The sequence below is a fragment of the Cololabis saira genome, chromosome 1, assembly GCF_033807715.1.
Source record: "Cololabis saira isolate AMF1-May2022 chromosome 1, fColSai1.1, whole genome shotgun sequence".
NCBI lineage: Eukaryota > Metazoa > Chordata > Actinopteri > Beloniformes > Belonidae > Cololabis > Cololabis saira.
Window position 1 is genome coordinate 57,362,145 of NC_084587.1, and position 22,551 is coordinate 57,384,695.

The 22,551-nt window shown below is 50.2% G+C and overlaps 1 protein-coding gene across 4 annotated transcripts in view; it reads right to left on the reverse strand.

Moving 5' to 3' along the window:
- Positions 1–22,551, reverse strand: part of rgs12b (regulator of G protein signaling 12b) — a 170,965-nt gene that overhangs the window by 19,788 nt on the left and 128,626 nt on the right. For all 4 annotated transcript variants that reach the window (XM_061728332.1, XM_061728326.1, XM_061728346.1 and 1 more), the window contains exons 10-12: positions 7,100–7,282; positions 1,289–1,439; positions 1,110–1,204 (exon numbers count right to left, since the gene is read on the reverse strand). In XM_061728332.1, coding sequence (XP_061584316.1) covers positions 1,110–1,204; positions 1,289–1,439; positions 7,100–7,282 — 429 coding nt within the window. The remainder of the gene's footprint in view (positions 1–1,109; positions 1,205–1,288; positions 1,440–7,099; positions 7,283–22,551) is intronic.

Below are 22,551 nucleotides of genomic sequence, written 5' to 3' on the forward strand. Positions count from 1 at the left end.
AAATTAAATACTTACCTGCTGTATTCTACTGCCCTTATTATTTTCAACAGCTGTGCTTTTTATTATTTTACTTCTTTTCTTATCATTTTATTCCATTTATTCGTTATTTATGTGTACTCTTAAATTAGCAACCTGTGCTTTTATTATTATTATTATTATTATTATTATTATTATTATTATTATTATTATTATTATTATTATTATTATTATTATTTTACCTTATTTTCTCATAATTTTATTTCATTTTATTTGCTATTTACTGTACAATTATGTCTTTCTGCTTTTAATGTCGATTTAAAGCACTTTGAATGTTGAATTGTGCTATATAAATAAACTTGCCTTGCCTTACTTCCATCTTCAAATGGTATGGAGTGGTGAATAGCACCAGATTGATTATTTATCGTGACAAGGTGTGTAACAATCAGTCCAATTTCTGAGTAAGAATATAAATTGCGTGGTGACAGCCGTGCGTAATGCTGCACAATGGATGCGCTGGCACTGCTTGAGGATCATCTCTGTGCTGAACTGGATCCAGTGTTAGACAGACCGACCTGCCGGAATCGCGCCATCCCGGAGCAATTATTACATAAACAATGTCAGGTAAAAACCTTAACCCTTCTCATCCCTTCTCACATTCATTTGCTTTCCTGTGACCCAGAAAATGAAATCCTCAAAAATCACCTGCAGGATGTAGGAGTGAGGACATGTGGCTTTCCAGAGAAATGATAAGGGATGATGCAATATCGCATGGAAAAGCCCAAAGATTTTTTTTAAACCGAGATGTCAATCTTTCAACTCTAAATAAAATATACAATGAAAACCATTTGAAAGCTTACATTTTCCAATTTAAGTTAGTTTTATTTTCATCAGCAATTAAAAAAAACACGTCTAATGTGAGTAGAAGATGACATAAAACACTGTTGTGTTTCTAAGTTTTCCAGGGAAAGGTACACATATGTTGCATGAGGTCTGGCTTTACTTAGCTTTTAAAGAAGAATAGTTAACTCAAGGGTGAGAAATTGAACGATGTTAAAGCTGACTAAATGTCCAGGAACCTAAAACTGTAAAACTAAAACTGATTAAATCACAATGCGTCCTTTAAGGCTCACCTCAATTCTACCTGACCCTGATGTCCCCAGTTCCAGGCTGGCTCCTGAAGAAAGTGAACCCTGGGACTCTCGACGACCATTGCTGCCAGAGAAATCTATAATGAAACAAACACATTATCAAAAAAAAAGGAAAAATATACGAGAAGCATCATTTCAATATCAAGCATAGACGAACTTACTGTAGCTGAAGTCAGCCAAATCTCGTTTCTTGGGGCCTTTGCCGAAGCTCCTGTTGCGGGACCATGAGAAAAACATGCCTTTCCTCCGGTCTCCTGAATCATCTCGAGGGTCCTCATTCAAAGATCGACCTGATTTGCTTTTTTTGTCTTCCTATAAGAAAAAAAATGAAAGTCCATAAATAGAGGGAATGCGCATGACGGCACATACGCGACTTCACAGCGGGTTTCGCCCACTGAGTGGCAGAAAGACTGAGTGTCAGAAAGACTTAGGGCCCGATTTACTAAGATCCTAAATAAAGAGTACTAAATTGCGTGTGCACTGAAAAAGTTTGCGCGTGCTGTTGTTGTGTGTTTTGCGGGTGATCAACTAAGATTGCGTGCGCAATTGATAACAGGTGCAAACATCAGTATTTAAATGAGGTGTTGCGTGTCTTAAGGTTTGCGAGCGCAAACTCTGCGCCATGGAGAGTGGATGGAATGCACAGTCACAAGTCACAAGCGCAAAATGAAATTTGACGAGTTGGAGTTAGAGATATTAGTGGAAGAGGCAAATAAACACATTCATGAACTACAGCAAAGAAATTTAAACATTACCAAAAGAAACGCAATATCGGAGAAAACCTGCGATAGAATAAATGCAGTTGGTAACACAAAAAACGGAAAAACGTCTGGTTTTTCATATTTCAATTTTAGGCACAGATCAAAAATACGAAATAGAAAAACGGTCGGGGGCACTTTCGCCCCTGGTAGGGACTCCCATGGCAAACAGGTCCTGGGTGACGGGCCAGACTAAGAGCGGTTCACAAGCCTTTCATGATGACAAATAAATCAAGGACCGTTACGTCGCCCGGATCGGCGTCACCGGGGCCCCGCCCTGGAGCCAGGCCTGGGGTCGGGGCTCGTAGGCGAGCGCCTGGTGGCCGGGTCTTTGCCCGTGGGACCCGGCCAGGCTCAGCCCGAAACGGCGACGCGGGTCCGCCTTCCAGTAGGCCCACCACGCGCAGGAAGGACCATGGCAGGCCGGTGCATTGTGGGCTGGGTAGCAGTCGTGGCGGGGTGCCTCGACGACCCAATCCCTGGACATCAACCCTCACAGTGGGGACATGGAATGTCACCTCGCTGGGGGGGAAGGAGCCGGAGCTTGTGCGTGAGGTTGAGAGATACCGGCTAGAGATAGTCGGGCTCACCTCCACACATAGCTTGGGCTCTGGAACCCAGCTCCTTGAAGGGGGCTGGACCCTCCACTACTCTGGAGTTGCCCAGGGTGAGAGGCGGCGGGCTGGTGTGGGCTTGGTTATAGCCCCCCAGCTCAGCCGCCATGTGTTGGAGTTCACCCCGGTGAACGAGAGGGTCGCTTCCCTGCACCTTCGGGTCGGGGATAGGTCTCTCACTGTTGTTTGTGCCTACGGGCCGAACAGCAGTGGGGAGTACCCGGCCTTCTTGGAGTCCCTGGGAGGAGTACTTGATAGTGCTCCAACTGGGGACTCCATTGTTCTACTGGGGGACTTCAACGCTCACGTGGGCAATGACAGTGATACCTGGAGAGGCGTGATTGGGAGGAACGGCCTCCCCGATCTGAACCCGAGTGGTGTTTTGTTGTTGGACTTCTGTGCGAGTCGCGGTTTGTCCATCACGAACACCATGTTCAGGCATAAGGGTGTCCATCAGTGCACGTGGCACCAGGACACCCTAGGCCGGAGGTCAATGATCGACTTTGTTGTCGTTTCATCTGACCTTCGGCCGCATGTCTTGGACACTCGGGTGAAGAGAGGGGCTGAGCTGTCAACTGATCACCAGCTGGTGGTGAGTTGGATGCGCTGGCGGAGGAGAAGGTTGGACAGACCGGGCAGGCCCAAACGGATTGTGAGGGTCTGTTGGGAACGTCTGGCTGAGCCCTCTGTCAGGGACATCTTCAACTCCCACCTCCGGGAGAGCTTCTCTCGGATCCCGGGGGAGGCGGGGGACATCGAGTCCGAGTGGACCATGTTCTCTGCCTCCATTGTCAACGCGGCGGCTCGAAGCTGCGGACGCAAGGTCTCCGGTGCCTGTCGTGGCGGCAATCCTAGAACCCGGTGGTGGACACCGGAAGTACAGGATGCCGTCAGACTGAAGGAGTCCTACCAGGCTATGTTGGCCGGTGGGACTCCTGACGCAGTAGATAGGTACCGGCAGGCCAAGCGGGCCGCAGCTCGGGCAGTCTTGGAGGCAAAAACTCGAGTCTGGGAGGAGTTCGGGGAGGCCATGGAGGAGGACTTTCGGTCGGCCTCGAGGAAATTCTGGAGGACCGTTCGGCGCCTCAGAAGGGGGAAGCAGTACTCTGCCAGCACCATTTATGGTGCTGGTGGGGAGCTGTTGACCTCGACTGGGGACATTGTCGGACGGTGGAAGGAATACTTTGAGGATCTCCTTAACCCGACTGACATGCCTTCCACTGAGGAAGCAGAGGGTTGGGGCTCGGAGGCGTGCTCATCCGTCACCCAAGCCGAGGTCACCGAGGTGGTTCGTAAGCTCCTCGGTGGCCGGGCACCGGGGGTGGATGAGATTGGCCCTGAGTACCTCAAGTCTCTGGATGTCGTAGGGCTGTCTTGGCTGACACGCCTCTGCGACATTGCATGGAGGAAGGGGACAGTACCGCTGGGGTGGCAAACCGGGGTGGTGGTCCCTCTGTTTAAAAAGGGGGACCGGAGAGTGTGTTCCAACTACAGGGGGATCACACTTCTCAGCCTCCCGGGGAAAGTCTACGCCAGGGTACTGGAGAGGAGATTACGGCCGATAGTCGAACCTCGGATTCAGGAGGAACAATGCGGTTTTCGTCCCGGTCGTGGAACACTGGACCAGCTCTATACCCTCCGCAGGGTGCTCGAGGGTTCATGGGAATTTGCCCAACCAGTCTACATGTGTTTTGTGGATCTGGAGAAGGCATTTGACCGTGTCCCTCGTGCCATTCTGTGGGGGGTGCTGAGTGAGTATGGAGTCCGGGGCCCTCTACTAAGGGCTGTCCGGTCTCTGTATGATCGAAGCAGGAGTCTGGTTCGCATTGCCGGCAGTAAGTCAGACTTGTTCCCGGTGCATGTTGGACTCCGGCAGGGCTGCCCTTTGTCACCGGTCCTGTTCATAATTTTTATGGACAGGATTTCTAGGCGCAGCCAGGGGCCGGAGGGGATCCGATTTGGGAACCTCAGGATTTCATCTCTGCTTTTTGCAGATGATGTTGTCCTGTTGGCTTCATCAGACCGGGACGCGGCAGGGATGAGAATCAGCACCTCCAAGACCGAGGCCATGGTTCTCGACCGGAAAAGGGTGGCATGCCTTCTCCGGGTGGGTGGAGAAGTCCTGCCTCAGGTGGAGGAGTTCAAGTATCTCGAGATCTTGTTCACGAGTGAGGGAACAATGGAGCGTGAGATTGACAGGCGGATCGGTGCAGCGTCCGCAGTAATGCGGTCGATGTACTGGATCGTCGTGGTGAAGAGGGAGCTGAGTCGAAAGGCGAAGCTCTCGATTTACCGGTCAATCTACGCCCCTACCCTCACCTATGGTCATGAACTTTGGGTAGTGACCGAAAGGACAAGATTGCGGATACAAGCGGCCGAGATGAGTTTCCTCCGCAGGGTGGCTGGACGCTCCCTTAGAGATAGGGTGAGGAGTTCGGTCACCCGGGAGGAGCTCGGAGTCGAGCCGCTGCTCCTTCACGTTGAGAGAAGTCAGCTGAGGTGGCTTGGGCATCTGTACCGGATGCCTCCTGGACCCCTCCCTAGGGAGGTGTTCCAGGCATGTCCCACCGGGAGGAGACCCCGGGGAAGACCCAGGACACGCTGGAGAGACTATGTGTCTTGGCTGGCCTGGGAACGCCTCGGACTCCCCCCGGAAGAGCTGGAGGAGGTGTCTGGGGTGAGGGAAGTCTGGGCATCCCTGCTGAGGCTGCTGCCCCCGCGACCCGGTAACGGATAAAGCGGGAGAAGATGAGTGAGTGATGAGAAAAACGGGCCACAGGACCGAATTTGATTTTAATATTGAATTGGTCGGGTTTGCGTAACCCGGCGGTGCTCAGCATGATCTGAGGAGAAAAAGACAATCAGACACAGAGCTGGAGAGCGCTTTGATTCATCTATTTATGAGTTAAGTTTTTATTCAGATGTCCACAGTATATTGCAAATATTATATATTATATAGCAAACACTGACAGTAAATGTGTGACAGACGGGACCATCATATGGCAAGAAGAGAAGAGAAGTGTTCAGAACAGCGCACAGAGCGCACACTAAAGGCTGATTTATGGTTCCGCGTCACACCAACGCAGAACCGACGGCATAGGCTACGCGGCGACGCACACCCCACCGCGACCCTACACCGTCGGCTACACCGTCGATTTAACGCAGAACCATAATTCAGGCGAAGCTGCAGTCTCTGTGCTGATCCTGACACAGCGGGTCGGAGCGGATTTGGTCATGATGTTTAACCTATGTTTTGTGATTAATAAGCACAGGTTTTAATTAAATGTAATTTACGAAGGATGATTTCACGTTCAATAAGATAAATAATCAATAAAATACAAAGTTTTGGCACAAAGGCTTGGCCTGCTTGTGGGCGAGCGGAGGGGGGCACAATAAGAGAAGGTGGCAAGATATAAGGCGGAGAACTAAAGAAAAATGGCCTTTAATAAAACTTGTGCAACCATTTTTAAAATAGCATGCAGCAGAATAAAGACTCTCTCTCTGCATATTCTTTGATTTTGGATGTCGCCTCCTTACCACAATAACAGCAGCAGCAGATTAGCACCTTCCTTTCGAATGTATTAAATACAGACGCAATCACAATACGCGCAATTACTTTCAGGGTTGGTAAATCTCATTGCGCGTGGTAAATGGAGCAATTTCCCCTCCCAGTATATAGGATTTCTGCCGGGTACGCCCCATATTGATTATTCATCAGGGCAAAAGTACTAACTGACTTGCGTGTGCAATTTTGCGCATTTCAGAGACGCAGTCGTCTTTGCACGCTGTTAGTAGATCAGCTGGCACTTTGGTTTGCGGGTGCTGTCAAGTTTGCACACGTTTTAACACACGCAAACCTTTAGTAAATCGGGCCCTTAGTGGCAGAAAGACTGAGTGGCAGCGTAAACTTTCAGTTTGAGCAACTGGAAAACATCTAAAATGGGAAAGAGCTGTTGTGCGATCGACTGTACTCATATATTTAGCAAGAAATCTGAGTTATCGTTTTACAGACTGCCGAAAAATAAGCTTAAGAGAGACAAATGGATCGCTGCAATTCGCAGAAACAACTGGATTCCAGGCACCGAAACGTGGATTTGCGGTTCCCATTTTGTATCAGGCAATGTTGGATTTTTGGGTAGCTAACGTTAAACGGTCAAATCATAAAGTTCGGTGTCCTCATCGCTTTAATTTCCCCAACAAATCCTGCCTTGAAGTCGGACCAAGCATCAAGACTTTTGTAAGCCTTCAACCTTTGCGTCGTGTATTTCACCGGTGTAGAAATTAAGTAAATATAAATATAAGGAAACTCGATTTGTGGCCAAATATTAATGTCCATGGACCACTGGTTCTTGGGGAAACTGGACGGGTCTCTGTCAAGTCCAACTGCTTTTAATTTAAGCCCATAATCTGCTGTTATCCCGTCTTCTCCACTAGTTGCAGACAGTTTTGCTGATGTTTTGCCACTCAACGCAAGTAAGGGGGCTCGTCAAGTGGGGAAGTGACGTCAATGCAGACCCTCTATACAAAAAAGCATGGACACAAACACAACTCATTATCTATTCAATGAGCTGCCATGGACCCGGACTTTTTCCTGCCTTACCTTCTTGGGCGTGGAAAGGTTGGAGCGGTCGGAGCCGGTGGTGCTGTGTTTGGAGGTGGGGCTGCTGGGGATGTGATACGGGTCAGGCAACGGTCTGCCCTCCACCTCTGCCAGCATACACTCCTGGTACAGCAGAGACTTCAGAAACCGAGTGTAGCTGTCGAACTTCATCAAGTTGAAGATCTAAAGGGATGTAGTGAGCCAGAAGGTCAGAAGCTAATATAAGAAGAAATTGTTTTACAATGAATGTTCAGGAAGAAAAGAGCAACAGTTGTGAGATAAAAAAGAACGTACAAAAAAGTTTGTTTTTTTTTAAATCACAAACAAAAATGCAAAGAACACTTATGAACAAGTAAATATTATTTCAAATATACAAAGAAAATGAATACAAATCAAATATTTGCATATATAGTACAGGTGACAAAACAATTTGTTAAAGCAAGGCTGGCGCCTGCTTGAGTTAATAAGAGACCTGCAAAGAAAAATCTAACATTCATCCAGAGGGCTGTGCTGCAGAACAAAGTCCATTTTAAAACTCAGTTTTAAAAGTTTTAAAAATGGCATGTTAACAGTAAACTGCACAAAAACCTCCCTTGTTGGTAAAAAGTCTTGCTAGAAAGGCAGAAATCATTGCAGGTTTTATATATGACTTAAAGAAATAAAACCTCTGTCACCCTGGAGATGAAGAATCTCAGTCAATGAGAAACTGAGATAAAACCAGATCCGGAGCAATTCTGGCTGCTATTAGAGCTTTATATGAGCAAGACATGACTTCCCGTTCATTGGGGGGTCTTTTTAGCCAACATATAAATATAATATAAATGCCTCAGAACAGCCTGAAAGGTTTCCCATTCTAGACCGTAAAGCAAGGGTCACAAATACTGTCACACAATATTGGCTGGCAAAGCGAAGAAGAATTTATCAGTTTCTCTGGAAAGAATTCCATGATGCCACCAATAAGGTTGCTGCAGTAAAGTTTTAAACATGTACAACATAACTTTTACTTTAAAATATGATAAAATGTGAAAGTAGGCCATGATTTTAAAGTTTGGTAAAGTTATCATACCTGTCAGCGCTAATGACACCCGTCTACGCCAGTCGGAAGTCACTTAAGTTTATATTGTGTCAGTGTGTCCATACGCAAAAACCATGTTTTCTTTGGTCCCCTTCCCAATCTGACCAGTGATGATGTTATCGCTCCGCCGCTGGTTGTTCCAGTGGTGTTCAGAAAACGACGTGGCCTTCATTGACAATTGGAAGACGTTTTGGGGAAAGCCCGGTCTGATTAGAAGAGACGGCATTCATCCCACCCGGGATGGTGCAGCTCTAGGAATTTGGCCAGTTTTATTAGACCCTCTCCCTGACAATGCAGGGTCCAGTCTTAGTCCTGGACCAGCAGATCCAGACTAAACCAGCGGATGGTCCAGTCTGAGGAGGAGTCGCAGCAATTTATAACTCCAGTCTCCAAACAACAACTGAACCTAAGTCCAATTATATATATAGGGGGCACGGTGGCGCAGCAGGTAGTGCGGCCGTCTCACAGCAAGAAGGTCCTGGGTTCGATTCCCGCCGGGGACGCTGTGGGCGCTGAAGTGCGTGTTAGTTCCCCCATGACTTCAGCTTCAGCATGTTCTCCCCGTGTTCCCTTGGGTAGCAATGTGAGCTACCCTCACAAAAACATGCAACAGTCCTGGGCTATACATGCCCCCTCTGGCCAACCGGGGCGCCAGATGGGGTGGGGAGGATCCGGCCGGAATAACGTGATCCTTCCACGCGCTACGTTCGGCCGGAGAATCCTCATCCTGTCTGGTGAAAAGAAGCGGTCCATCACTCCTCAGGATAAGAAGGAGCTCAGTGTAGGGCCCTCCTTGGGTTGGCAGAGGGGAACAATGCCAAGGACTGTCTAGGTATGAGCACTGGGTGATGAAATGGGTAAAAAATCGGGGATAAAAAAAAAAATATATAAAAAAAAAAAAAAAAAAAAAAAAAAAAAAAAAAAGTCCAATTATAATACATTTGAAAGCGTCACGCTTAGTCTGAAATTTCCGAGCTGGAAATCAGAGAAGCCAGTTGTGTTAGTGGTAGTGTACCGGCCCCCTGCTGGTGCTTATCTAGAGTTTCTGTCTGCATTTTCAGATTTCCTTTCTGGATTATTGATCAGTACAGATAAATTCATCATAGTGGGTGACTTTAATATTCATATGGATGTTGAAAGTTGAAAATGTTGAAATATTGTCGATGTTGAAGTGCAAAATAGGAGGTAATATTTTAGCAGATGTTTGTCAGATGAAGCTATTGCTAAATTTAGGGAGGCTTACGACAGTGGAAAATAGTGAAGTAGTCGAGGCCAGTGACCTGAGTTCTACCTCTGCAGATGTTGATTTCCTTGCTAGTAACACTGCTGATTTGTTGCATTCAGTTTTAGATGCAGTTGCTCTTTTGAAAAGGAGGTTCTATTTCGTCCCTACTGACCGCCAGGCGGTGCTGTAAGCACTGGATATCTCCCCTCGCGCATGCGCATGTCGAGTACAATACCAACAATGTCACGTCACCCGTGACCCCTGCATGACCCCCGGAAGGGGTATATCTTCCGGCGTCAAGCATGGGATCGACTCCTTTTATCTTCTCGCTCCGCGCGTTTGAAGTACAGGACGGAAATAGGAGCTTTGTGAAGCTTCTTCCTTTCCTCCCTAAAACCGCCGGCCCCGGTGCAGCTTCGTGCCATTCAGGTAGGAGTAACGATTTTTTTCGTCCTCCGAGAGGCTGTGGCCGGCGCGTTATTGATGGTGTCGGGTTGCGGCGGCGTCTCCCCGCCCCGCCCCCCAGCGCGGCTGACAGAAGGTAAGCTGTCGGCTGCGCCTGACACCTGAACAATCTGTGCAGGGAGACAGCGTTTCGCTTCCTCTCCCACTTTATTAATGTGACAACATTATTTTTTCCTTGCAGATTATTTTTTTATTTTAAAAAAGAAAAAAAGAAGACAGAAAAGGATTATTTTTTTCTTTTGAAAAAAACAACATAAACACCTTTTTTGGTCTTTCTTACATCCGTGGTGAAGGCAGCGTGTCCGCTCCCTCTCCCACCGGCACATTTGTGGTGACGGCAGCGTTTCGCTCCCTCTCCCACTTTATTAATGTGACAACATTATTTTTTTCCTTGCAGATTATTTTTTCTTTAAAAAAAAATATATATATAAGGAAGGAAAAGAAGAGCGCCTTTTTGGCCTGTTTTGCAGCCGTGGTGACGGCGGCGTTTCCGCTCCCTCTCCCACCGGCTCGTTCATGGTGACGGCAGCATTCGCTCCCTCTCCCACTTATTGATGTGACATTATTTTTCCTTGCAGTTATTTTTTTCTTTTGAAAAAAAAAAAAAAGGAAAGAAACAAGAGAGGATTGTTCTCTTCTTTTCCCCTCCCCTCCCCTCTCCCGCCGGCATATTGGCGGTGACGGCAGCGTGCTCGCTGTGGTGACGGCAGCGTGTCCGCTCCCTCTCCCACTGACACATCCGTATTGGCGGTAGCGTGGCCCTCCCCTCTCCCGCCGGCACATTGGCGGTGACGGCAGCGTGCTCGCTGTGGTGACGGCAGCGTTTCCGCTCCCCTCTCCCACTGACACAGCCGTATTGGCGGTAGCGTGGCCCTCCCCTCTCCCGCCGGCACATTGGCGGTGACGGCAGCATGCTCGCTGTGGTGACGGCAGCGTTTCCGCTCCCCTCTCCCACTGACACCTACGTGGTGACGGCAGTGTGACCGCTCCCCTCTCCCACCGACACATTCGTGTGGACGGCAGCGTGACCGCTCCCACCGACACATTCGTGTAGACGGCAGCGTGTCCGCTCGCCTCTCCCACCGGCACATCCGTGGCGACGCCAGCGTGTCCGCTCCCTCTCCCACCGGTTGCTGTGATGGAGCGTTCATGCCCAGGGTGCATGGCCGCCCTGGATCCTGCGGATGACCAGGACCTCTGCGTGTCGTGCCTGGGCCCTGAGCAGCCGGAGCCGTCGGCCAGCCTCCCCTCATCCCAGCCGGGGTCTTCTCTGAAGCGATCGGCAAAGAGAGTGGGGGTGCCCCAAACGACGCCGGATGACGAGCCAGCTCTCCTCTAAGGTAGATCGCTTGGCCGCCGACATGGAGCAGATGAAGGCGCTCCTCCTCAATCTGCAGCCTGGTACTGGCCAGGTGGAACCTGCCATGCCAGAAGTTTGCTCTGGGGTCGCCACCGCCGCTGCCAGAGGACGCCATCTCCATTGCAGCCTCGGCAAGCCGCTCCGTGTCATCAGGGGACCCGGCCTCACAGCGCTCGGGCTTCTCCTTGCACTCATCTGCCCAGAGCTCTCGGGAGGGGACGGCTTGTGGAGAGCGTTATCCGCACTGCCCTGGCGCACTTGTAACTGGATACACCGCGTGCGGAGGTGGCCTCTAGCGCCTTACACAGGCGCAATCCTTCTCCGGTGGAATTCACCATTCCGCCTTCGTCGGATTTTGAGGGAGCTGCACTCCAGGCTGACAGCTGATGACCGCGCTCTGACGGCGATGGAGGACGCGGCAGTGGCTGGTCTCCACCACATGCCCCCCATCGAGCCCTCCATTGCAGCACTGATCGTGGCTCCTGATGAGGCTCTAAAGCCAGATCCTAAGTGCCCCTCTATCCAGTGTAGGGTTACTGATGGGCATATTTGTAAGGCTTATAACACAGCGGCCCGCATTGGCCGGATGTGGAACACCCTTTCCCATCTTCTGCTGGCTCTCTCAACCTCCCTGCAGGATGCACAGGTGGAGGATTCCACACGGGACATGTGTACATATCCCTACAGGCTTTTGCCTCCCAGACGTGGGGGCTGGGGCGGCTGATGTCCACCCTGGTGCACACACGCCGTCATGTCTGGCTGGCGCAGTCACCCCTGACGGAGACTGCTCGTAGGGTTCTTCGTCAGGCACCTGCGGAACCGGGAGAGCTGTTTGGGGCGACCGCCCTGGAAGCTCTGAACGCACCGCCCTGGCTGGTGTGACCAGGCAGCGGCTGGTGTACCTTCACAGGAGTGCGGCCCCTTTCAGTACACCGGGAGGCCCTTCACCGGCCCCCGGGCGTCGCCCCCGGCCGCCTGCCCACGGCGGCCGGCGCGGCTTTCAGCGGTCTGTGAGTCAGCCTTCTGGTGACTTTCGCCCCCCTGTGCGCGGACCGTCCCAGCAGCGTCGGGGCGTTGGTCCCAACCGTCGCCCCCCCGGGACGTCCAGAGCCCGGGGGAGACGGCGCTACGGCCACGGGGCCGGTCGTCGGCTACTTTTCCGGCAGCAGCTCGGTTACTGGGCTGCCTGCCTATCGGGGCCCGAGTGGTTTCCACCCTAGCCCAGGGGTACGTATTGCAGTTCCGACACCGGCCTCCTACCTCCGGCTGGGTTGAGATGACCATCGTCAGAGACCCGGCAAACATTCTGGCTCGGGCTCAGGTGTTGCCTGCCCTACTGGCCAAGAGCGCCATCATGCAGGTGGACCCCCCGCCGCGGCCTGGGGGTTCTACTTGAGCTACTTTCTCGTCAGCAAGAGAGACGATGGACGTCGTCCCATCTTGGACCTGAGGGACCTCGACGAATACATGAAGGTCCTGCCCTTCCGGAGGCTTGACCACAGCGGACCACTCTGCGTTGGTCAGGAGGAAGTGATTTGCAACTGTGGACCTACAGGGCGCTTGTTTCACGTGCCGGTCACGGCACGTCACCGGTAGTTCCGGGGGTTCGCCTACCGGGGCCACCGTTGTCGGTTCAGGGTGCTCCTGTGCGGGCTCTCCCTGTCACCGAGGATTTTTTCACCAGGTGCGTGATGGCAACCCTTGCCCCTCTTATACCTTTGGGCCTGCTGTCGCTACGCCCCCTGCAATGTGGCTGGACAGCCTCGCCTGGATGCCAAGAGGCACGGGCGCAGGCTGGTCAGGGTTTCGCGGGTGTGTCCATACCCTTGCACCCTGGAAAGGCGGGACATTCCGGCTGAGGGGTGTGCCCTTAGGGGCTGTCCCCTCCCTGCCGGGAGGCTGTCATCAGTAGTCCTCCCGGGTCCGCACGCGCCACATCAACGTGCTGGAGCTCTGGGCTCTGCACTTCACACTCTAAAATTTTTTGCAACTCCTGTGGGGGAGGAACGTGCCGGTTCGGTCGGACAGTGTGTCCACTGTCCCTTGATCGGCCACCAGAGGGGGCACCGACTCTGCACAGCTGCTGCAGGTGTCCCGGGGCCTCCTAGCATGGACAGCTCCTTGCCTGCCCGGCCTTCGGGCGATGTTCCTGCCTGGAGACAGGAACCGGGTGACGGACTTCCTCTCCTGGCGCAAGCCACTTTGCAGAGGGTCCTCCAGAGGGCTCACAGGCTCCTCTTGGTGGCCCCCTTCCGACCGGGGAAACATAGTTTCCACTGCTGCGGAGGCTCTGCTGCGACACAACATGACGCCCCCCAGAGGGACCGTCTTTCCCAGCCGGGGATTCAGGTTTTGCCCCCCGACCCCGTCGTTTCAGCTCTGGGTCTGGCCGCTGCGGCGCCCGACCCATTGTTGTCAAGCTGTCCTGAACACGTCAGGGTTGGCATCTCGAATGCCCATGTGCCTCCCACCTGCCTCTGGTATGAGTGCGAGTGGGGGAGATTCTCTGCCTGGTGTGCAGACGGGGCAGAGGACCCTGTTCTTTGCCCCGTGGCCACGATCCTGGGGTTCCTTTCGGTCCCTCCTGGAGGTTGGCCGTGCTCAGTCCACTTTAAGGGTGTATGTGGCGGTCATTTCGTCGCAACATGCCCTGGTTGAGAATGCCACCGTGGGGTGCCACCGGCTGGTTTCTCTTTCTCAGGGGGGCTCGGAGGCTGCGCCCGTACGGGCCCTCGCTGCTTATGCTACCGCGCCTTGTTCTCTGCCATGGTGGCCCCAACAGGGGGCGTGCTGTTTTCTGGACAGCGCCGTCCCACTGGGTGGTGGACACCGTCGAGCACGCCCACAGGGCCAGTGGCCGCCCCCTACCAGTGGGGGTGAGGTGCCACTCGACCAGAAGCGTCGCAGCTTCTTGGCTGCCCTGAAGGGGGTGCCTCTGGAGGACATCCGCACAGCGGCTTCGTGGACGTCGCCAGACACGTTCTCCAGATTTTACCGGATCAATGTCGCCACTCCCCAACCATTGGGCGTGGTTCTACTCCCGGGTCCTTCTGCCCCTGGTCAGTGAGGTAAGTGACCGGGATCCTACGTGACATTGTTGGTATTCGTCATCCAGTGCTTACAGCACCGCCTGGCGGTCAGTAGGGACGAAATAGAACGAAAGTTACGCCTGTAACTACGGATCTATGAGTCCCGGATGACCGCCAGGCCTGCCGGTCACTCCGAATCCTCGTGCTCGCGAGAAGATTCTAGGAGTCGATCCCATGCTTGATGCCGGAAGATATACCCCTTCCGGGGGTCATGCAGGGGTCACGGGTGACGTGACATTGTTGGTATTGTACTCGACATGCGCATGCGCGAGGGGAGATATCCAGTGCTTACAGCACCGCCTGGCGGTCATCCGGGACTCATAGAACCGTAGTTACAGGCGTAACTTTCGGTTTCCAACCATAGGAGCTCAACTCCCTGCTATAATTCAGATATCCGCATGTTGAAACAAAACGTGCGTAAAATGGAAAGGAAGTGGTACTCTTGTAAGTCTGTAGACTCCTATCGTGAATGGAAAGATATTCTAAGTATATAAACAAGCCATTCGTAAAGCCAGAACAGCTTATTATTCATCGTTGATAGAGGATAACAAAAGTAACCCGCGTTTTCTGTTCAGCAATGTAGCCAGGCTGACAAAGAGTCACACTCTGTTGAGCCGTGCATTCTTGCAGCCCTCAGTAGTGAAGACTTTATGAGCTTCTTTAACAGTAAAATCATGAGAATTAGAGAAGAAATCAACCAGCCGGTTGTGGGCATTTCTTCAGCTTTAGCGACTTCCCTAGGCTCTGACTTGACTCTAGACTGTTTTGATCCTATAGACCTCCCTGAGCTGACCTCACTCGTCAATAGAGCTAAGTCAACCACATGTATGTTAGACCCCATCCCGACTCGACTATTCAAAAATGTTCTTTCTCTTATTGGTGCGACAATACTGGACCAGATCAACCTATCCCTAAACTTAGGATATGTACCACAGGTTTTCAAAGTTGCAGTAATCAAACCTTTACTTAAAAAACCTTCTCTTGACCCAGACATCTTAGCTAATTATAGACCAATTTCCAACCTTCCATTTGTATCTAAAATTCTGGAAAAGGTAGTTTCAAGCCAGTTATGTGACTATTTGTATAGAAATGATCTGTTTGAAGTCTTTCAGTCAGGGTTTAGAATGCATCATAGCACAGAGACAGCACTGGTTCGAGTCACGAATGACCTCCTTATGGCCTCAGATAAGGGATTAGTGTCCATACTGGTTCTACTGGACCTCAGATAAGGGATTAGTGTCCATACTGGTTCTACTGGACCTCAGTGCTGCTTTTGACACTGTTGATCATGGCATTTTACTGCACAGGTTAGAACATGTTGTTGGGATTAAAGGGACAGCTCTGCGTTGGTTTAAATCATATCTATCTGACAGGTTCCAGTTTGTTCATGTACATGAGGTTTCTTCAGAACAGTCGAAGATCTGTTATGGTGTTCCGCAGGGTTCAGTGCTAGGGCCAATCTTGTTCAGTTTATACATGCAGCCATTAGGAAGTATAATCCAGAATCACGGCATACACTTTCATTGTTATGCTGATGATACCCAGCTCTATTTGTCTATGAAGCCGGATGAAACAGAACCGTTAGTTAAACTTCAGGCATGTCTTAGGGACATCAAGGACTGGATGTCCAGAAATGTCTTGCTTCTAAATTCAGATAAAACAGAGGTTATCATTCTCGGTCCAGAGCATCTTAGGAAGGGATTAGATGGTGTTGCGGTGGCTTCCAGTGCAACTGTGAGAAACCTTGGTGTTGTTTTCAATCAGGATTTGTCATTTAAACCATATATTAATCAGGTTTGTAATAGCATTTTTCCATCTCCGTAATATTGTAAAGATTAGGAAAATCCTCTCGCAGAGTGATGCAGGAAAAACTAGTTCATGCGTTTGTATCTTCTAGACTAGATTACTGTAATGTGTTATTAGCAGGATGTCCAAGTAATTTGCTGAATAGGCTCCAGCTGATCCAAAATGCAGGAGCGCGAGTGCTGACAGGAATCAGCAGGAAAGACCACGTCTCTCCAGTGTTAGCGTCGCTCCATTGGCTACCCGTAAAATTTAGAATCCAATTTAAAATTGTATTACTTGCGTATAAAACCCAAAACGGCTTAGCTCCGCATTATTTGCAAGACCTGATAGTGCCTTATGTTCCTGGCAGAGCTCTCCGTTCTCGGAGAGTAGGTTTACTCGTAGTTCCTAGAGTATCCAAATGTAGATTTGGAGGGCGGTGACCATTACTATGGAACCAACTTCCAATCTGGGTTAGGATTACTTAAAACCTTTCTGTTTAGTAAAGCCTATAGTTAGTGTTAAATAAAGTAAAGTAGTTGGTGTTAGTAAACCTCTAGTTGGTGTAAACTCTAGTGTGTTAAAGTCAGTAGTCATAGTTGCAGCTATAGAACAAGACTATAATAGTTAGTTTCAAACATAGCTTCGTGGTAGATGTGCTGCTATAGGCCTATGCTGCAGGGGGGACCAACATTCCCGATCTGGAATTTTTTATTATAAACTGCAAACCCTTCTACTCTCCCCGTGAGTTCAGCTCATTCATTCTGGTCGGTGTTTACATCACGCCGCAGGCCCACGTGCAGGACGCCCAGCGCGTGCTCGCCGACCAGATACTGAACGTGGAGCGAATGCCCGACCAGAGAGGGAAAAATCCTGGATCACTGTTACTCTACAGTGAGCAGAGCCTATCATGCCGTCCCCCGAGCTGCACTGGGACACTCAGACCACGTCATGATCCACCTGATTCCTGCATACAAGCAGAAATTAAAGCTCTGCAGACCTGTTGTGAGGACATCAAAGCAGTGGACCAGGAAAGCTATGGAGGATCTTCAGGCATGTTTGGACTGCATGGACTGGGATGTTTTCAGGACTTCTACCAGCAGTCTGGATGAGCTCACAGAGGCTGTTACATCTTACATCAGCTTCTGTGAGGACAGTTGTATTCCAACACGAACCAGGGTTAGTTACAACAATGACAAACCCTGGTTCTCACGAAAGCTCAAAAGGCTGCGGCTGCAGAAGGAGGAAGCGTTCAGGAGTGGCGACAAGGACAGGCTCAAAAAGGCAAAGTACACGTTTAGCAAGGAGGTGAGAGCAGCTAAACGACTGTACTCTGAGAAACTACGCCAACAGTTCTCAGATAACGATGCCAGCTCAGTTTGGAAGGGACTGAGACAGATTACAAACTACAAACCCAGAGCCCCCCCCTCCATCAACGACCAACGCCTAGCCAACAACCTGAATGAGTTCTACTGTCGCTTTGACAAACAAAGGGACAGTCCTGATACCATCCCCCGGGACTGCATTCACATTCCCCAGTTCCATCCCTCCAACTGCACCCCCCCCCCCTCCCCAGCAGGGGCTGGAGCTTCTACACCACTTCACACCCCAGAGGCCCCATCCTCCACCCCCCACACCACTGCGACGCCGCTCTCTATCCTTGAGAGGGACGTTAATAAAATATTCAAAAAACTGAACCCCCGCAAAGCAGCAGGACCGGACTCTGTCTCCCCATCCACCCTGAAGCACTGTGCCGATCAGCTGTCTCCGGTGTTCACGGACATCTTTAACACCTCCCTGGAGACATGCCATGTGCCAGCCTGCTTCAAAACCTCCACCATCATACCTGTCCCCAAAAAACCAAGGACCACAGGACTTAACGACTACAGACCCGTCGCCCTGACCTCTGTGGTCATGAAGTCTTTTGAGCGTCTTGTGCTGCCACACCTCAAAAAAATCATCGACCCACTACTGGATCCCTTGCAGTTCGCCTACAGAGCCAACAGGTCTGTAGACGATGCTGCAAATATGGCCCTGCACTTCATCCTCCAGCACCTGGACTCCACAGGAACCTACGCCAGGATCCTGTTCGTGGACTTCAGCTCTGCTTTTAACACGATCATCCCATCTCTGCTCCAGGACAAGCTCTCCCAGCTGAACGTGCCTGACTCCACCTGCAGGCAGATCACTGACTTCCTGTCTGACAGGAAGCAGTGGGTGAAGCTGGGGAAACATGTCTCTGACCCTCGGACCATCAGCACCGGATCCCGTCAAGGCTGCGTTCTCTCTCCCCTACTCTTCTCCCTGTACACAAACAGCTGCACCTCCAGTCATCAGTCTGTCAAGCTCCGGAAGTTTGCGGACGACACCACCCTCATTGGACTCATCTCTGATGGTGATGAGTCCGCCTACAGGTGGGAGGTCGACCAGCTGGTGACCTGGTGCGGTCAGAACAATCTAGAGCTCAACGCTCTAAAGACAGTGGAGATGATAGTGGACTACAGGAGGAACGCAGCCCCACCTGCCCCCCTCACCCTGTGTGACTCCCCAGCAGACACGGTGGAGTCTTACCGCTTCCTCGGGACCATCATAACCCAGGACCTCAAGTGGGAGCTGAACATCACCTCCCTCACCAAAAAAAGCCCAGCAGAGGATGTACTTCCTGCGGCAGCTGAAGAAATTCAACCTGCCAAAGACAATGATGGTGCAGTTTTACACGGCCATCATTGAGTCCATCCTCACCTCCTCCATCACCGTCTGGTACGCTGCTGCCACTGTGAAGGACAGGAGCAGGCTGCAGCGTATCATCCGCTCTGCAGAGAAGGTGGCCCGTTGCTGGCCCCCCCTTCTCCTCCCTTTTCTCTCTTTTGTCCTGCAGGTGGTCGTGGGTGGCTTGTAGCTTGCATTACGGAGCACAAGTCTTTCCCTGACCCTGCACCCCAACCTGGGACTTGCTGATTGGGCCGGAGCTTCGGGAGCTGCGTGCTGGCCTGCGGTCCCCACCCCTGGTCATCCCGTTGCTGCTTCCACCTGCCTGCTGTGCTGTTGCCGTCCCTGACCCACCAGTCTGGCCCTCGGCAGGAGGGTCCCCCCTTATGAGCCTGGTCCTGCTCAAGGTTTCTTCCCTCCTAAAGGGGAGTTTTTCCTTGCCACTGTTTGGCTTAAGGTTTTTCTCCCACTAGGGGAGTTTTTACCTGCCATTGTTTATGTAATAACTGCTCGGGGGTCATGTTCTGGGTATGGGTCTCTGTAAAGCGTCTAGAGACAACTCTGTTGTATTAGACGCTATATAAATAAAATTGAATTGAATTGATTGGCTGCAATCTTCCATCTCTCCAGTACCTACACGCCTCCAGGACCCTGAAGCGTGCAGGAAAGATTGCAGCAGATCCCTCCCACCCTCTGGACACAAACTGTTTCAGACTCTTCCCTCTGGCAGGAGGCTGCGGTCCATCAGGACCAAAACCTCACGCCACAAGAACAGTTTTTTCCCGTCTGCAGCTGTCCTTGTCAACAAGGCCCCGGTCCCCCCTCTCCCCCGTCTACCACGGACTGTTCCCCCATCCCACTCTACGTTACATTAACGTAAATATTCCAACCCTGTAACATTTGTACAGACTCACATCCGCCCACTTTAAAAAAACCCATATTGTACATTTCTGTTTATATTGTTCATTTCTGTTTATATATTTTATCTGTCATCCTATGTCACTTTTTGTAAAGACTCATATCCTGCACTTTTTAATCCTCATATTGTACATTTCTGTTTATTTCTGTTTATACATTTTATTTTATTCTATCTCTTATTTTATCTCTATATATTTGTTTCTTTTTATATTTTTATTTTTATTGTATTGCACCAACGGTGGCGCAGCTGGTAGTGCAGCCGTCACACAGCAAGAAGGTCCTGGGTTCAATTCCCGCCGAGTGCGTGTTAAGTTCCCTCATGACTTCAGCAGCACACCCTGGGTGGGGTTGGCGAAAGGGCCTTTCTGTGTGGAGTTTGCATGTTCTCTCCTTTGGGTAGCTAATGTGAGCTACTCTCACAAAACATGCAACAGTCCTGGGCTGTACACTGCCCCCTCTGGCCAGCCGGGGCGCCAGGTGGGGTGGGGAGGATCCGGCCGGAATAACCTGATCCTTCCACGTTCTACGAGATTGTTTATTATTGTTATTGTTATTATTAGTATCAATTATGATTATATTATATGATCATATATTATATAGTATTATTAAATAAATGTGTTATATATTACTATATTTAAATTGTTATATGATCATATATTATATCTATTATATATTATTATTACTATATTGTTATGATTATCACATTATTATTATTACTATAATCATGACTATGATTGTGATCATTCATTTTGATGAGTGAAATTATTAGTATGTACATGTTGGTTCTGATTATGATCATGATTGTGAATATTATCATTATTACTATTGTTGTTGTTTTCATTGCTATTATTATCATACCATCATCACAACAACATTTTCTTTTTTTCTTTTTCTTATTATTTTTTAATCTGAACAGTAATCATGATAATGAAATTATCATTATATTATAATTACAATAAAGTAAAGATGGAGGGGCGGGGCCTGACTGGACTGGCTGGTTGGGAGGTGGGCGAGGGCTCCATGCCTGGCTTTGTGGGGGCGTGGCGGGGCCCTGGGTGGTGGTCGGGGGGAGGGCGGGGGTGGGCGGACCCCATCTCTCTCACTCTCAAGAAAAAAAAAAAAAAAAGGGGGGGGATAAATAAATAAAATGAATAAATAAATAAATAAATAAAAATAAGAAAGCTTCTCCTCAGCGGGCAGACCCTCCTCAGGGTCTGGGAGTTGCCCAGAGTAGGAGAAGCACAGGAGGACGATCCACAACGGGCCAGCAGCCTCCTCTGGGTCTGGTTGCGGTCCAGGATGCAATCCCTCCTGACTCTAAATCACATCTGACAGAATTAAACAAAATTAATCAAGGGGAGGGGGGGGGGTAAGAAAAATATAAAAATTTAAATTTAAAAATGCTTAAAAACAAAAAGGGAGGGGAGAGGGGGGCTTTCCTTTCACTGCCGTCCTACCTGCCTCTTGCTGGGGCTCCCGGTCGGGTAACTGGAGTCTGGTGGGGGGCCTCCTGCTCGCTTCCCTGATGCATCATGGATAGGTTTAATCTGACCCCCTGCTCGCCTCCCTGATGCCCCGGTCCAACCTCGCCCATCATTGCAATATATATATTACCAATTCTAATTCTAATAATTATTCTTGGCATTATCATGATATATTGTTTTATAGTGTTTTATTATATTATGTTATGAGATCTCCATCCATCCATCCATTATCTATACCCGCTTTTATCCTTTGCAGGGTCACGGGGGTCTGCTGGAGCCTATCCCAGCTCATTTCAGGCGAGAGACAGGGGGAGAGACACCCTGGACAGGTCACCAGTCCATCGCAGGGCCACATATGGCCATTTTGCACTAGTCTCGCTTCTCCTCGGTTCTACCCGCCACGGTCCCGTTTTGCGCTTTTGCATTCGGGCTGAGACGGGTAGAGCCGCTCCAAGCCGATACTATTTCTGTAACCATTCTGGCGAGGTTCTATCTCAGGGCTGAGCAGGGACTATTTCCGACGTCACCACCCTCCGCGCCAGTGATTGGTCGGGGGGCGGGGCCGTCATCACCCTCCGCGCCCCTGATTGGTCGGGGTCGGGGCCGTCAAACGTTTGAATCAGGAAGCGGGAGTCAGCGCGAGGTGACTCGCGGCTCGCAGCGATTTTATTATAAAGCGCAAAACGTCTGTTTGGTGATCCAACTCTGAGGTGCAGATGTTCATAAACCTGGTGGCTGAGGAGAGAATTAAAAAAAGGATGTAGACGGGCTTTTTTACTCTCAGCCGCTCGCGGCTCCAGCTGATTTCTGATCAGCGCCGACATGAACAAAGCGGTTGCGCAATCGAGTACGTCACAGCAGCTTCACCCCAACCCCCCCACTTCTCCCCTGGCTGTGGAAAAACACACGGGTGGAGCCGCGTCGAGCCGCGCCGAGCCGAGCCAGGCTGAGGCGAGACTAATGGAAAAGTGGCAATAGATACACACAACCAGACACACTTACACTCACACTTACGGGCAATTTAGGATCACCAATTAACCTAATATGCATGTTTTTGCAATGAGGGAGGAAGCCGGAGTACCCAGAGAAAACCCACGCAAGCACGGGGAGAACATGCAAACTCCACACAGAAAGACCCTGCCAGGCCTGGGAGTCGAAACGGGGACCTTCTTGCTGTGAGACAACAGTGCTAACCACTAAGCAAGTGCTACCCGTTATGAGATCTCATGGGATGTTATATTATAGTATTATTATACTGTTATATATTATAGTATGGTGATATCATTTTGTTATGTTATAATATTATAAAAATGATTGTTATATGAGGATATATTATTATATG